The sequence below is a fragment of the Belonocnema kinseyi genome, chromosome 1 (assembly GCF_010883055.1).
Source record: "Belonocnema kinseyi isolate 2016_QV_RU_SX_M_011 chromosome 1, B_treatae_v1, whole genome shotgun sequence".
In the NCBI taxonomy this organism is placed as follows: Eukaryota; Metazoa; Arthropoda; class Insecta; order Hymenoptera; family Cynipidae; genus Belonocnema; species Belonocnema kinseyi.
In genome coordinates, this window is record NC_046657.1 from 173,821,869 (window position 1) to 173,835,873 (window position 14,005).

A 14,005-nucleotide genomic window follows, 5' to 3' on the forward strand; every position below is an offset into this window, starting at 1 on the left:
TCTCTTTTCCTTTTATCATCCCCCGTTTTTCCCCTTCGCTATTGACGCTCTCGCTGCTAATCGCACTCGCCGACTGTTGCCACCTATGCAACAAATCCCGCGACCCCGAGCTTCCCGGTTTCGAACCAAGCCTTTCTAAATTTGTGAGCCTCCCGCGCCTATGTCCCGTTCCTCGTCTCGATTCTGCCGTTGCTACGGGATGCAAAGGCGTAGTAAACGTCTCATCTACACTTCCCTTACTGCCTGCCCCGACTACGTCGCTACCTTCTCTCTTTTTGCTATCGCTATCGCTATTATTTGTTTCACTCTTCTCACTCAACTCGCTCTGCCTCTTTCCGATATCACGTTATGGACTGCGCATGACCGACATGACTCTACTCTACCCTGTGGACTGACCTTTAACCTCACCACCTCCTCCCCTGCCACTTTCTATCCTCCCCAGAATTTTCATAACTTTTTCCAAAAATTCGCCCTCTTACACTGATTTTTTTTTGACAATTTGTATCTATTTCACTTTTTCTTACCCTTCGAACTCCTACCTACTGCCAAGAAACCCAGTAAATCACCCAAGCGAACCTAACCTCAAAATCAACTTTGGTCAACTTCTTTATTTCCCATTTAAATTTTCACTTTCTATCACTCCCTTCATTCACACTTGCACTTTCACCCCAGCACTCTTAATGACCTCCCCCTCACCGTGTTCGAGGTCCTTTTTTTCAAGTGCTTTGTTTGACTTGAATGTGATGTTGTAATAAACTATGTTGCAATTTCATGACACTTTTGTGATTGATATATACAAATTTTATAAATAAACGCACAGTTTGAGCAATTTTTAAGAGTTTCAGGTACTTTTTTGTAACGTACTTTGTTAGTCTTTCTTGTGATACTTTTGTAAACTATATTGTCATTTTGTGACAAATGTAATTGTTATAAACAAAGTTCATAAGCAAACGCGCAGTTGGAGAAATTTTTGAGTGTTTTAGGTACTTTTTTGCTTTGTTTGACGTGGCAGTTATGTTTCAATAAACTATAATGTCATTTCATAACAATTTTGTGATTGTTGAAAACAAATTTTATCAAAAAATACACAGTTTGAGCGCTTTTTAAGAGTTTCAGTTAGTTTTTTTTAAACGTACTTTTTTAGCCTTGCTAGTGATACTTTTGTAAACCATATTGCTATTCCATGCTAAATGTGATTGTTATAAACTTTACTATTGTAACTATTGTTAAAAACATCATTAATGTAATATTAATGCATTAATATATTATTAGTATTATTATTAATGTATTATTGTTATTTATAAAAATTTTTTATGACAATCAGATTTGTCATAAAATGACAATATAATTGAGAAAGGTTTCACCCCCAGGTTAAATAAACCACTTTTTAAAAAAAGTGCCTACAATACTCAACATTGCTGAAACTGCTAATTTGTTTGTAACAATAAGAAATATATTCCGTTTTGTCTTCATATGTTTTTATAATACTTTAAATTAGATTTAAAACGAAAATCGCTTAATAAATATCCAAAACCACGCAAAAATCATCCAACATTGTTTATAACAATACAATTGTTAATAACAATTTATTAATGAATAATAAAATATTAGGCTATGTTTCAAAAATGTTTGTTTATTGATTGAACACCAATATCTATTACGTTGAATTAACTGCGTGTAGCCGGAATCGTATTTCGAACATTTTTTCGTCATTTTATCCCACTGCAACGCAATGATGCTCCGCTTTCGCTACGAGCCTCCAGCCGAAGGAAAAAACGAAGACGAAAAGGGCCAAAAACAACTTAATTGTACTGAATTTGCCCCCTTTTTCGATTTTAAGGGATGCATCCCTGGCCCCCAGGGGCAAGTAACTGGCATTTTAAGGCTTGAATGTCAGTTTTTATTGCAATTTACATATTCTAACCCAAGAATATGTACGCTTACACCGAACTCAATTTGATGAGAATTTTTGTGTTTTAGTAAAAATTTTGAAACTTTGAGGTAAAGATTCTCTCAGAAGATATTATCCGATTAGGAAAAAAATTGTATCTCTAATTTCCATGTTGTTGGGCCACATTTGCCGGGTATTGCCTTTCGCTATGAAAAAAGCGGCAAAACAAGGCACCCTAGTTCTTAATCTTGATTAATAATTCATTTAAAAAATTTCTTTACGTTCTTCAAGCATATGTACTGAGAGATTTCTCCATACCTCCTCGATTTCGAAATCTGGAAAAAACCGATCCGCTTGTGGTACCCGATTATGCTTTATGTCTTTATTACGCTTTATTCTTATCTGCATTTGTCTAATAAGACATATTTTTCGGTACCATTCTTCTAGCATTCTAAAGATTTTTCTTATCCATTTTAACAATAAATAAAAAATTGGGATGAATACAGTACGTAAACTGGTTCTTCTTGAAGTTCGGAGTTGAAATCCTTCGATAATTTAATGTATGGCGTATCCGCCGGCACGTGGTCTAACAGGACCGCCATGTGGGCACCTAAGTAGCGCAACGTGCACGCCATGACTGGCTATATTGTTCGCCCGAGCGTCCGTCGTCCAACGTGCCGGCCATATGCAAGCCCGAATTGCTTCTAATATATTTATGTTAAAAGATGAGTGTGGGATGGAGGAAATAAAGGAAGAAGTATATTTTATGAATAAAATATATTTTAAAATTATAATAAAATACTGTAAGTAATTATTAATGAATTATTAGCTAATAATGTAAAACACATACACCCAAGAAAAACTTTGCGGAGCCAAAAAAGCAACCTACATAGTGTTGAAGTATTGGCCAAGATTCGACCAAATCCAAAATTTTGGAATTTTCTGCTTACCAATTTTTTTTATTCGACCTTTACTTTTTAGTCGAGGTTGAATTTCTTTAAGTTGGCAACTTAGCATTTGGAATTGCTTTTATAAGCTGTTGTGATATTATTTTTATAGCTTTCATGTTAAAAGATATTTTCTTAAGCTGATGGTGAAAACGGAATTTGTTTTCAAAGTTAATACCTAAAAATTAGAATGTTTCAACATGACTTTAATTTTTCTCGTAAACGGCTAAACGAATATTAACAAATATAATGTCAAAGTTTTTATTTTTGAATGTCTATTATATAAATATGCTTTTGAAGGTACAAAAATGTTTAGTTTGCAAAAAAAATGTTTGTCGTGAAAATTAATAGCAGCCAAATGTCAATGTATATGATAAGAATTAGATCATATTTCTTGCAGCGTTTCTCTCCAAACGCAATTTAGAACATCGTGAAAAGAAAAATTTTATATATTTAGAAAAAATCTCAAATTGTTTTTAAACAAATGAGATTTTTATTAATAAATTCATTTTTGTAAATTCAAAAGCATATTATAATTTTCTTGTTATTAACTCTAACAAAATCCAATTTTTCGCCACATCAGCTTAAAAAATATCTTTGAACATGAAAGTTATGAAAATATCACAACAGCTTAAAAAAACAATTTCAAATACTAAATAGCCAAATTAGACAAATTCAACCTCGACTAAAAATTTTGGAAACTCCGCTACCGCTATCATAGGGAATCCTGTTAGCGGTTCGTATAGCCTCTTCGATAGGTGTACATTACCTGGATACAAATGTGACAGCAACGGCAAAATTGGTGTATTCTGTTAAGTTTACACCTTACCTTGCCTCTCCAAAGTCCTGCGCATACACTAAATCAGAAACATTAGTATACATCAGGCGTTACTGTTTCGCTGTATTCAACGTTAACGAAGATTCTTCAAATAAAATTTTAACAATCACCATAAATTTAGAATTATCGCAAATCCTGAGGATCGCTGACAGTTTTTCCTCCAGTATTGCAAAGAGAATTGTTATCTGTGTAGACCTCATTAAAATTTGGCTGGCTTTCTCCTCCGTTTGGAGGTTCTGTTGTAGAAATTCGCGTCGTAGTTTTATAAGTCGTTTTCTCAGGATTCGAGCCTGCAACTTTTGACATAAATAATTTGGGAGAAAAATGATGTATTAAAGATCACAACAGTTTAATTTTAAGAAAGCTAGATGATTTACGGAACCAAAGAGATAAACTTTCAACCAAACAGATGAATTTTCAACCCAGAAGATTAATTTTCTACCAAAATTCATCTGGTATAAATTGTATTACTAGTATAGGTCAATCGATTCGTCTCGAGCCAAGGAATCTTTTAGATTGTTACATCAACTTTTTGAATTATGTTAATGAAATAAGTTTTGCTATAAGAAATCCACTGTTAATACATTATAAAGTGCATAATGATTGTAACATTAAAAATTCTGACAAATCTTTGCATCAGTTCTGAGATATTAGTGGTAAAAATAATCCCTCCAAATTTCATAAATGATCTACAAACTTCTTTCAGTTATCGTGTTAACAAAAAAGAGCGACATCCACACACATACACACGCATACACGCATCTGGAAAATTGCTTAGAATGGTATATTATACATTTAACAACTGAAAAATCTATAACTATTTTTTTTTAATATTTTAAATTGCTACTAGAAAGTTTCTTCTACGGGGAAGCAAAATTAATACAATTTCACTGTTTAAAACAAAATAAACATAAAAATGGACTTTTTCAGCGTTTTCAGTGTTTTCGGCGTCTGTTTAGCCGACATTTGAGAAACACTTCTATAAATTTATACATGTATGATTAACGTTAAAAATTCAATTGATGTTTGAACTAATAATAATTTGTTAAGCATTTTAAAATCAGATAACATATACTTGAAAATGTTCCAATTATCTAACATTTACAATTCAATGTTATTTTAAAGATTAATTTTTCTAAATTGTTCATTAGATATTGAAACAAAAGTTTTTCTTGTTCGTACTTTTATCACGACAAAACGATGCTTAATGGCAAGCATATCGTTCGCCACACACCGTGCGGGTAACGGTTGTCAATACTACTCGCATTTGGGTCTCTCCCTCATTACTACCGGCCAAACGACGCTTTATCACCGGCACGCCGCGCCGCGCCGTCCGCTGCCCTTCGGTCCGGTAATGTGCCAGGCACTTTTGTTATCTGGGTGCGTCTGATCAACGACTCGAATTAAATCAGATTCAGGGTCAGCCTTAGAAACTTGGGCGCCCTGTGCAACAAGCAAAATATCGCCCCCCCTCCCCCCCCAATCTCTAGTAAAGAAAATAAAATGTTGTAATTTCACTGATTTTTACTAAATCTAGAACAATACATTTTTTACGTAATTGTTACTAACAATTGTTATGAATAATTTTTAAATCTATTAGGTAAATGCACTTTTATAATAAGTTTTCAAAATACAACTTTATATTTTATTTACATACATATTTACAGAATATATGTACATATTAGAGATACGGAATTCGATTCGCAAAATCTTTGATAAGATCAGAAAAATCTAATAATTTTAACACAATGTTTTCAATGGACGAGGTCGCGCGAGAAGTCAGCGTGTCATGTGCCAGAGTGTATTTTAAATACGGTTTGATTTATTTTAGCGCGAAAAAGCATCGTTCTGCGGTTGCAACTGAAACCGAGGTTGTCAACAAATCTTATTATGATTTTCTATTTGCTCAAATCATTCTTTAATTGATAGTTCTGATACTTCTATTGATTCGTCTGGTCTTTCTTAATCGAACTGCTTCTTTTTACTTCGCGTACGTCCCTTTTTTCGAAAACCGATTTTACTTCAAAACCTTCCGCCAATTCTTTGGATGTTATCACAGCGCTCTCAAAACCTTTATTTTGGTAATCGTCTGAAAATCTCTGACATGATCCTAACAGTTTATTAATTAGTAAAAGATCCGTCGAGGAATTTTGCATTGATTTGCTGACGATATTCTCCTGAAATAATATTTCATACCGGATCTTTCCGGATCCTGACAAGAATCTTTTGAACGCATTTGCACTTTTTTCTGTTTCTTTATCAGCAAGAAGTTTTCTTTTTCGATATTGTGCACCGGATAGTTTTTGTGACTTTGACGGCATTTTATCTTGTTCGTAAATACTTTTTCTGCACACAACTTATTTCATGCTTAGTTGAAGTGTTGTGGGCAAGAGATGATAAACTACTGATTATTTCGGGGGTGCGAAAATGGTGAGCAAAGGACCTAGTTTTACAAAAGTTTTTGAAGTGGGAAGAATTAGGAAAAGTTGATTGGATAAGGAAATTCGAAGACAGGGATGGGATGTAGAAATCTGGCCCTTCTCAAACCTACATGATGTTTGAGATAAATTTGAGTTTCTGGGTTAGTTTTTTAAAAGTGCATGATATTAGATAATAAACAGCTTAACTTGAATTATGGTTCAAGCGAAGAAAAAGTAAATATTTAGACTGGGCGGCTTTGGACGCAATAGAATTATATTTCTCGAGACAATATACAATCCTAAATGACTCTCGTCTTTATAGCTATTATCGATTATGCCATTCGGCTAAGGCACCAAAATATGTCAATCCAAATAAGGGATTAAAGTTAGAGGAGGAGCACAGATCCTTTAACGGACTAGCGTAGAATCTATTACCGCTCATGGGACCTCGAATAGGAAAATCAGATATAAAGTTATCATCTGCAGACACCTAAAAAGGTAGGCCATCAGGTCAAGTAAGGTCTCAAGGCACCCACGCCCCCAGTGACAGCGCCCTGCGCAACCGTGCAGATCGCAAACTCCGAAAGTCGGCCCTCATCAGATTAAAGTGTATTCAATATTAAGCAATTGAATGAAACAGAATTAGATTTTATGCAAAAACTAACATTATTATTTTTTTTAATCATGTAAATATGTTAATATAGAAGTTGCAGAACAATGTTGGAAGATCCTGCAATATTGTTTTATAATAAAAATCTTGCGAATTGTCTTATGACTTTTTTGCAGTAGAATACGGCTTTGACGACATTTTTGAGGTTATATTCACTCCTTGATATCCCTGTACTCGACTCAATACATATAGTCTTTTTAATAGAAAAAAAATTGTTCACTCACATTTCACCCTTCAGATAGAACATATAAAATTGACATTCAAGTTTTAAAAACATTCCATATCATTGGTTTTCTACATATCTTAACTACAAGAAAGTAATTAAATTGACGTAAAATTCCGAATATGTGTAGAAAAGACAAAGGTAATGAGGTTTAGAAAGGAGGGTGAAGAAAAGAAGACTGGACGGGGAGATGGAAGGGAATAAAGTTAGAAGAAGTAAAAGAGTTGAAATATTTGGGATCCCGGTAAAAAGGCTTGCATTAAAAAGTATTGAAAAATTTCATTCATTCAGTGGTAACGTGAGAAATATTGAATACTTCCGGATCCCGTTTTCGTCCTCCCGTTTTGAATATCCGCGGCAGTTGAAGTTTGCTCTCAAATTGAATCCCTTTCTGTACCTAGCGCTGACAATATTTTGCTGAATACCACAAAGCAACCAAGAATTAGACAAATTTTAATACCTTTTAATTTAGCAAATTTTGCTACGTTTATTTACTATTTTTCGAATAATAATCAGGCAAAAAGCTTTTTAAAACATAACGTCGGTCATTTTACGATGTCAGGATCAATTTCGACAAAGAAGGTTCTGGTGAAAAATAATTTTTTCAATTTTTCATCATGATTTAATATTTTTTCAATTAATAATATTTGATCCAAGCGAACATTTGACGATAAAGAAATGTTTTCTTGCATGCAATCCTACTAGATTTGGCAAATTTCATGCTTTTAGAGCGCGGTCTAATGCTTCAAACGAAAATTCTGTCTTTAATGTATTCGAGGTTACGTCTGACAGCTCCGATCGGCTTTAACAGGGATTGAAATCTTATAATTTTCGCCGCCTAATGAGAATTAAAAAACTAAGGACAGAAACGGCATTCTTAGGGATTCAAATTTTCTAATACTTTTTAATGCAAGGCTTCTTACCGGGATATATCTTGCAAAAGAATGTAGATCGTAGAGCTCATATAAGAGAAAGGATAAAAAGCAGCAGGGGTACTGAAATAGATATGGGGAATAGAAAAAAAAGGTTAAAAAAATTGGAGGAGGAGAATGTGGTTATTTGATACGCTGGTCTGACCGGTAATAGGTTATGTACCAGAGATATGAGAATGGAAAGAAAGGAAAGATATTGAGAGTTCACAAGAAAGGTATAAAAGGTGGGCACTAGAGGTAGACTGGAGGACGCCACGGTATATTGTGAGAGAGGAAGCGCAAAGGGATACATTAAGTACTAAGGCGAGAAAGAGGGTATGGAAATTTAAGACGAACCTGAGAAAGGAGGGAGTTCTTTGATGTTAGAGACATAGAAGGAGGGATTGGAGTAAACTATGAAGAATTGGAAAAAAAGGAGAAGATAAGACAATTAATAAAAATATGAGGGATACTTGAGGAATCAAAATACAATATATAGTTTGGGAAACGAGGTAAGGGAGGGTAAATATTGGGAAAAAGAAAAGAACATGTGAATGGAAGGAGGAAACATGAGAACATGAATGGGAAGGATGTAGGAGAGGAATAGAAGATAAAGGAAGCTGGCAAGAGAATGTGGTAAAGATTTTAGAGGAGGATGAATTAGGAGAAAAACAAATGAATCCTTTCACATGAGGCTCTATCACTCACGTCCAAAAATCATTTGACATTATCAAAAAGACACGACAGATTCACATTTATCTCAAAGACATCCTAGTGAGTTTCGACCTATTACCTCTTTACGAAAGTAGCAATCTTTTGTACAATTTATATTATGAAATCTTTTGCAAACTTCCCCTCCGATTTCATACCTTTGACAGCACACTGTCTCAATAATACTTATTTCTCTTTTAAAAACAATTTCTATGAAAAAACCTCACGAGCAGCAATGCGATCTCCAATTTCACCTGTAATATCCTAAATCCTTTTGGAACATCTAGAAAATAAAACCTTCAAACAATCCAAGCTTAAACCAGCATTTTGATTTCGTTACGTTGACGACACTTTTGTCATCTAGCGACATAGACTAGATAAACTAATAAGTTTTCCGATTTCATCAATCGATTACATTCTTGTATCCAGTTTACCATGGAAATTGAACAAAACGTAAAATTTCCTTTGTTAGATATACTAATTAGCATAAGATCTGATAGCTCATTAGAATATGAAGTTTGCGGAAAATCCACAAATACAAACGGATACCTACGTATCTCCTCCCATCACCGCCTATCTTAGAAACAATCTGTCATCAACTCTCTTGTATACAGAGCTGTGCCCATAACAGATAAAGATAATTGAAAAAAAAAGAAATTACAAATGTTAAATAAGTCCTAATGCAAAACCTATTGAAACAGGACATAATATTTTATTTGACAAAATAACCCTCATCGCAAGAAAACACAATATTTTTTCCAGAAAACATAGAGAAGCAATTGAAATCTTAAAACGCTCTAATAACATCAATAGGGACAATGAATATAATAACAATTCGATTTGGTTTTCCATCCTCCTGGATTAAAAAAAAATAATTGATTGGCCAAGCAGGTTCGCTCAGTCTCCATGGTGGGGCACTCTGGCCAATCACAGGTATCGTAGAGAGCATACGTAAGAACAACATAACTTGATACCTCAGCTTCAGGTTAGCCCTGAACAAGTGAACTGTAATGTTCACGAAACGTCGGGAAAAAATCTTAGTTTTGTGCACAATTGGAACCCGAAATATTTCTTTTTGATAAAGTTATTATTGTAAGAAGTTTGCAATTTTGACAAATTACCCGTGGAGGATAAAGGCGAATCCTATATGAAATATTCGAATCATTTGTGAAATATTAATTCAATAAAGAATTTTATATCGTGATTCTTAAAAAGACACTCTTTACAATCATATTATACTAAGAGAAATTAAATATTTGTTATATTTAATTAATAGATTCTATAATTTTTTAGGTGGGGTTTGGCTTGGACATTTTTACCGACAAATATCTTAGATTTGTCAACTGCACCTACTATGAGAATGAAACCAGAAATCTTGGAGAGAAAAAAACGAGAAAGACCACCCTCTGAAATAATTTTTCCTCCGCATAGCAAATTCGGCACCGTTCAAGACGTAGTTGAAGCCTTAAAATTTTCTCTAAGAGACTTGAATGTGAGTAAATATTCTGTTTCCTAGCTGCACCATAGAGTGAGGTTAATTTTTCTTTTTTCCGTTTAGACGAGTGCGAGGAATTGGTATATAGTTGTCCGGTATTTCCTGGCTTCTTCCAGGATCAACCAGCAAACACAAAAATGTTACGTTTTAATCCGCTATTTTGACAGCTGTAAAATTTAAAGATAATTTATTTTACCTTATTAAGTATTTAGTATTCTTGTTGGGACTTTTATGCGGACGCCAGATGATTCTCGACTCACTGTCTGATCGAGCAAATTATTTACATGCAAATAAATTTAAGGAACTTAACTCCCCACTGTTCAGCGTTTTTGGCAGAGTGGCTTAGGTCAGCTGACGATTATTTTCATGGAAAGAAAGATAAGGGATTTCATTTTTCATTTAAGAAAATTCATGTTAAGAAAAAAACATACGTATTATTAAGAGGTTTAAGTTCAGATCAATTAGGGATTTATTTGAAAATTTGAAAATTAAACTATTAATATTTAAATCCTCCGTAATTACGGTGAGCCGAAATTTCAAATCGGTGTTAAACCTCCCTCTTCAAGCATAATTTTCAATTAAAGTCAAACTGTCTCTGATTTGAAATGAGGATGTTAAACACACATAAATTACTCTGCCATGAAACGGAACAAGCATGCACAATTCCCCCCGTTTGTTTATCTGTAACCGATTAATCGATAAATAAATAAAAACCCCACTGAATGATTTAACTCGAAAGTCAAAAAAAAATTTAAGTGAAAAATATATTAATAAAAATAATTATATTGCTGTAGATTAAGGAGTTCTTTTCTATTCAAAATTCAAACTATTTTAAATAAAGACGCGACGTGCACACATTAATTAATCCACCAGGGGACGGAATAAGAACACACAATTTTTAATTTAGACGCACAAAGCATATAAAACTGAAAAATTAATGTATTCCAAAAAAGTTAATAAATCATAAGGTAAAGTTTGCAAATGAAAATTCAAAATTAGTCAAACAAAAGTTGTTGCTTAACGGAAAGAACAATAAACAAAAGAGTCGAAGGCATACGAATGAAGAAAAAAGCATTCAAAGGATCCCAAACTGACGCGTTGAGTCTCAGTAACGAGTCCGAGACCTTCACGGTCCTTATTTACAGAGTAGACAGTCTCTGTGATGTGCTTCAGACTGGCTGAAGTTTTTACAGAACAGATCTAGATTGATCAGACACCCTTCTCCTGCATTATGACAAGAAAAATGGGCGATGATTTCCTGAAACAAGCCCACTGTTTGGCAGAGTTATTGGCGCTTTGGGTGGGGTCTAGATCTTCCTCGACAGCAGTCCCTTTTGTTAGTCCCAACTCGTCGCATGATACGCAGAAGAGTCTGAGTTCTCGAAGACACTTTCCGGGAATGCTTAGCCTTGCTCGCACAGGCGAACTTTCCCGGTAGACAATGGTAGTCACTGGTAGCGTTGTAGAGCATCTCCTCTGGATGTATGTTGGCGAAAAGGTGGCGAATGCATCGTATGAGTCTGTGGTCTTGCGAAAGATTAACTTTTCTTTTCTCTGGCGGATCTCTCACAGAAGAACGCTACGTTAAGCTGAATTGATGAGGGGCATGTTTAGATTAACGAAGGGCCTCTCCATGTGTTGGGCCCACCCTCACCCAAAGAAGCTCTCATAAGAGGAGGCGCCGGACGTTCTTCAAGTAATCCCCGCGCTTTAATCACACCAGTCTCTCGCGAAAATTCCTTTGGGTCTATAACGGGCTTTTGGTGAGGATCAAACTGTTAATCTTCTACCATAGCCATCAGAGGCGGTGTTCGCATAATCACAATTATATAGAATCGGAGAAAAACAGATATCCAGCACAAAGTTATATATAAACTGGATCACCTACTTAGTATTTAAAGTATTAAAGCATTTAGTTTCAATTCTCTATCAGAAACGCTGTACTTTGGGCATATTATTTACCGCCAAATGATATGCAAACCTAAATAAGTGCAGGTGTGCGTTCCAGTTGCGTTTATACTTATTCACAAACGCGCGAATAATGGATTTCAAGACCCTATTCTTGCTTTCTTGCTTTGATATTCTGAACTCTTTTGAAGATGGTTACCATGGAACTGAGTAACCTCTGTCATGACTTCATTGACGAACTCAGTTCCATTATATGTGTCAGCTTGCTCAGAAACTTTCTAACGCCGACACGTACACTTACGTCTTACCATGCAACAAAACTTAATATCTATTTTCAACAAGAATAACCAGTTTCAAAGCTTCGTGATCTTCGGCGATTGAATCGATCAATGGATTTGGGCTAAAGAATTATAGCCGGGCTTCAACGATATTAAAGCCTTCACACTTTGTTAGATATTTTTCCACATCTTCTACCCGCCGACGGTACCATTAAGTTCTCAACTTCGTCGGACTACATTAAATCTATACTCGGCGGGCTCGAGTGACCAGCGAACAAGTAATCAATCACTATTTTTATGTATTTATTTAAAAAACGATTTTTAAATTTTTTTTCTAAAATTCTTAACACCTGATCCAGCTTTCACTGCCGCTTCTTCCAATTATAATTCTAAGACCTCAGCCTCCTTACAACGCCTGGAAACGGCTGTTCCTTACCGTGAGCAAATAACGCGAATTAATCGAAGTGCCTTTTCTGATTTTCTATAGGGTCATAAATCCTAATCATTTCTCACTGGACCCTCGTTTTTCGTATTTACTCTGAGTGCCCTATCTAGTTTTGAAATTTCACTCATTTGAATAAATTCACCTCGATGAACCCCCACGTTATGACAAGTTTTCAAAAATGATGGAATTATTAGTTTAATCAGTGGCCTAGAAGCAGACTCTGTATTCGCTCCCACCGCCGAACAGGACAAGCAACTCCTATCTCGGCATTGTCTAAACGAATGACTCCACCTTAATTCCTCCTACCGTAATATCTGGACCCAAGTCGGTTAGATCCTTTATTTGATTGACTACTGAAAGTTGACAGTCCCCGAGTGACGCAGAGTGAACGTAGGCACAATAGAGGAGTTGAGAAACAGTTGGCAGCTGTCCGTGCTGGTCAGTGACACTTGTGGGAGTAAAGAAGATGATAAAATGTTGCCTGCAGCCACGCTCGAAAAAACACGAAGGGAACATAGGGACAACAGAGTAATTGCGAAACAGATGCTTGACAGGCGCGTCTCGCATACTCGTATTCAATTGTTCTTTAATTTACATTGTTAGTTCCCTGTGACAATGGATAATGAATTTTAGAATATCAACACCAGATACGTTTTCAGTGAAACAAAAAAGCCCTTAGTGCCGACTCTCATTGAAATCCGCCAATTCATTAGATCTTCCCAAATTTTGATTCGCCATATTGGATCATCCATTTCAAAATCTCGAATTTTGACCTCGAATTCGTATTCAGCGGCCCAGATAACCCCATATTACCAATTTTCATCCAAATCCGCTAAATCTGTAGATTTTTCAATTTTTTATCGCCATATTGGATTAGACATTTCGAAATTTCAAATGTTGACCTCGAATTCGTATTCAGCGGCCTAAATAACCCCCTAGTACCAATTTTCATCCAAATTCGCCAACTCAATGGATTTTTCAAAAATTTTGGTTGCCATATTGGATCAGCCATTTAGAATTTTCACCCTGAATTCGTATTCAGCGACCAAAATACCCCCTAGTACCAATTTTCAATTAAATCCATCCAGTAGAACGTCCCGCACATTTTGGGCCCACTTTGCGATTTTCAGTCTGCATAGTGAAGTTGTCAATTAATGTCACTATTTTAATTAATAATTGCACAGCTGATAATGAAATAAATTTGAAGGGAAAATTTATTTTAAAATAAGGTTTAACCTTTACCGGCCCTAAAAATAAAAATAGTTAAA

General features: G+C 35.1%; 1 protein-coding gene across 1 annotated transcript in view; it reads left to right on the forward strand.

Annotated features, from left to right (window-relative positions):
* The window catches only part of LOC117168220 (RNA N6-adenosine-methyltransferase METTL16), a 57,947-nt gene that overhangs the window by 30,807 nt on the left and 13,135 nt on the right, over nucleotides 1-14,005 (forward strand). The window contains exon 3 of the mRNA XM_033353704.1: nucleotides 9,905-10,103. Within this exon, the coding sequence (XP_033209595.1) occupies nucleotides 9,905-10,103 (199 nt within the window). The remainder of the gene's footprint in view (nucleotides 1-9,904; nucleotides 10,104-14,005) is intronic.